Raw genomic sequence first — 3,129 nt, 5'->3', positions numbered from 1 at the left:
CCAGATACAATAAAATATTCAAAGGACGTATTCTAGTTTTTATTTCCAAGTTGAAAAAGAGAAGCTTTCAAAGCACTAACTAGATGGGTGATTTGTCTCTTCTCTCAAAGCCATAGTGTTGAAAGGATTGGATTAGTGGATCTGTAAAATTTCTTATAGCTCTATAATTTCTGTTCTGTTCTATTTTATTCTCTTCTATTTTAAAACACTAACTGTAAATTTAAAACACTAACTAATTTTAAAACACTAACTGTAAACACTAACTGAATTTATCCTAGTAAATTCAGTATGTGGTCAATGCATTCATCTGATTATACTTAGAAGAAAACTGGGACAGAGAACGTTAAATGGCTAACACTGATTTCTTGGGAGAATAAGAGCCAGGGTTAGGAACAGAGCCCCAGATGCCTCGCTCCAGTATGCTGGGTTCTCAGCTACTCAGCAGAATCAGGAAGGTAACCCCACCCTGCCACTTTGAAACACTGACTTACCCAATTTGAACCTCTGAGGTTTTTGAGGTTTCGGCATCACTAACCTTTATGGGCAAAAGCCTGCTTTCCAACCCCAGTGTGGCTTCCTTCTGGACATCCCCCCTTTTCTACGCCAGGATTCCAGCTCAGCATTGGCAATAAACCTCTGTACTCTGGATCCTGGAGTCGTATCTTGCCTTGCTGTCAGATCCCATTTTAATCTTTAGTGACTGTTCTGTTGGGTCACTCCACTGAAGCTGATTCCAATATTATATTCATTTTGACTTTTCTTTTGCAGACAGTTTTTGTCACGGTGCAATTTGTTTGGGGGCAGATTGGAGTCTGTGATTATAGACTAGCATTACATTAGTCAGTGCAAGCCTTGGCATTTACAGCTGCTTCTCTTTTGTGGTACCTTTTAAAAGTTGTTTCATTAAACTTTTATGAATAGATAATATTTATGTGTGGTCAACAATAAAGGGAAAATGCTCTATGGAATTCATGAGCAAAATCTGAACTCAAATTAGGGAAGACTGTCAATTTTCCTGATTAATATTTAAACCAATATTAAGATTGAAAGGATATCAGGAGTCTTCAATGAATGAATTTAATTGGGAAGATTTTTGTATACACGGTTCCACTTGATGCTAAACAATCCTTATTCCATGAAGTACATCAAGGTAGCTATTCCATAATCTTCCTGGGTTATGGAGGAAATATAAGTTCATTCGAAAAATCATCATATCTTTACGACATGTTCTGTTATTTGTACACAGGTAATATATGCTCATAAATAAGCTGGCAATTTTGTACAGAGTTGCCAAAAAATTGTTAAAGCCTTGCTTAAAATTTGGGTGAACAAAAATACCCTCAATAAGCAATTGCTGTTAGAATGTTTGATGATGGATATTCAAAAAGCCTTTAAAGTATGGTAAACATTTCCCCTTTTAAAAATATGAAGAGGGGGCGCGGAAGGGAGCAGCCGGGCGGTGGAAGCGCGAGCGGGAGGCCGGCCGCGGTCCCGACTTTGCCGCCGCCGCCCGGGCTCGCCCGGGGATGTCTCAAGGCCCCCAAGCACCACGCGGCGGCCGCCGTCCCGGCCTCTGAGGGCCGCCACGTCCCGGCAGCGCGCGCGAGCTGGGGGCTGCTCGGTGCGGGCTGGGGGCGCCCGGGGAGGGGCTGCCCAGGCCCCGCGTTTCGCCCTTAACCGCGGCCGGCGCCGGGCCAGGAGGCGGCGCGGCGCCGGGCTCTGAAGCGTGGAGGGAGTTCTGTACACGTGGACCAACCATCTCACAGGTTGGCAGCCTCGCTGGTTTGTTTTAGGTAATGGAATCCTGTCCTACTATGATTCACAAGACGATGTTTGCAAAGGGAGCAAAGGAAGTATAATGATGGCAGTTTGTGAAATTAAAGTCCATTCGGCAGACAGCACAAGAATGGAATTAATCATTCCAGGAGAGCAGCATTTCTACATGAAGGCAGTGAATGCAGCTGAAAGACAAAGGTGGCTGGGTGCTCTGGGGAGCTCCAAAGCCTGTTTGTCTGATACTAGGACTAAAAAAGAAAAAGAAATAAGTGGAACCAGTGAATCTCTGAAAACCGAAATGTCTGAGCTTCGCCTCTACTGTGACCTCCTAATGAAGCAAGTTCATACGATCCAAGAGTTTGTTCACCATGATGAGAATCATTCATCTCCCAGCATAGAGAACATGAATGAAGCCTCTTCCCTACTTAGGGGGACGTGTAATACATTCATCACAACGCTTGAGGAATGTGTGAAGATAGCGAATGCCAAGTTTAAACCCGGGATGTTTCAGCTGTGCCATCCGGATCCCTTAGTTTCTCCTGTGTCACCTTCTCTTGTTCAAATGATGAAGCGTTCTGTCAGCCACCCTGGTTCTCGCAGTTCAGAGAGGAGTACCCACTCTATAAAAGAAACAGTGTCTACACTTCACCGACTCTCCCAGCGGCCCCGAAGAACCTACTCAGATACAGACTCTTGTAATGATGTTCCTCTCGAAGACCCAGATAGACCTGTTCACTGTTCAAGAAATACACTTAATGGAGATTTGGCATCAGCAATCATTCCTGAAGAAAGCAGACGTATGGCCAAAAAAAAAATCTGCATCGGAAGATCCTCTTCCATCCTTCTCTTCCTGAGGAAACGGAAGTGTCCAACTTCCTCTAAGTATTGCTCTGCAAAAGCTGCTGTAATTAAACTATGTTATAGGGAGTAATTTTTCCCTTAGGATTTCTCTGCACTTTATAGAATATTGTAAAACAAACAAACAAAAAACAACCCACATACCTTTGAAGTGTATTTTATCTTTATATAGTTTATTTGCAAGAGTATTTTCCTAATAACTTCACAGTATGAATGTGCATGTTTTTGGTTTTTGAACAAATGATGGTGTAACATTTTGACATCTGTAAGGACAAATGTAGATATTTTTCTAAAACACTGTGAGGGACTGCCATCTTAGTCAGTGTGTATTGTAGCTTATAAACATGAAATCTTATAAACCTAAGGTTTCAGTGTGACAGAAGTGTGATATATGTAACTTGTGCCATGGACCAAATGGTCACTTTACCCCAGCTGAAAGTGAGTTACAGTCGCAGCTTGATGGTGTTTGTCTTATATTCCTTTAAGCAAAAAGGA

At 42.6% G+C, this 3,129-nt stretch overlaps 1 protein-coding gene across 1 annotated transcript; it reads left to right on the top strand.

The window, feature by feature from the left end:
* Positions 1-1,723: 1,723 nt before the first annotated feature.
* LOC132364377 (pleckstrin homology domain-containing family A member 3-like) lies at positions 1,724-2,808 on the top strand (the record flags this gene model as incomplete). The annotated part of the gene is given in 2 exon segments (XM_059919974.1): positions 1,724-2,581; positions 2,583-2,808. Coding segments are annotated over 2 exon segments (906 nt in total), but the record flags the coding sequence as incomplete, so codon positions are not given.
* Positions 2,809-3,129: the final 321 nt, after the last annotated feature.

This window comes from Balaenoptera ricei, chromosome 4 (assembly GCF_028023285.1).
Source record: "Balaenoptera ricei isolate mBalRic1 chromosome 4, mBalRic1.hap2, whole genome shotgun sequence".
Classification (NCBI taxonomy): domain Eukaryota; kingdom Metazoa; phylum Chordata; class Mammalia; order Artiodactyla; family Balaenopteridae; genus Balaenoptera; species Balaenoptera ricei.
The sequence above is the reverse complement of the archived record's forward strand: the minus strand, read 5'-3'. Positions and strand labels throughout refer to the sequence as shown.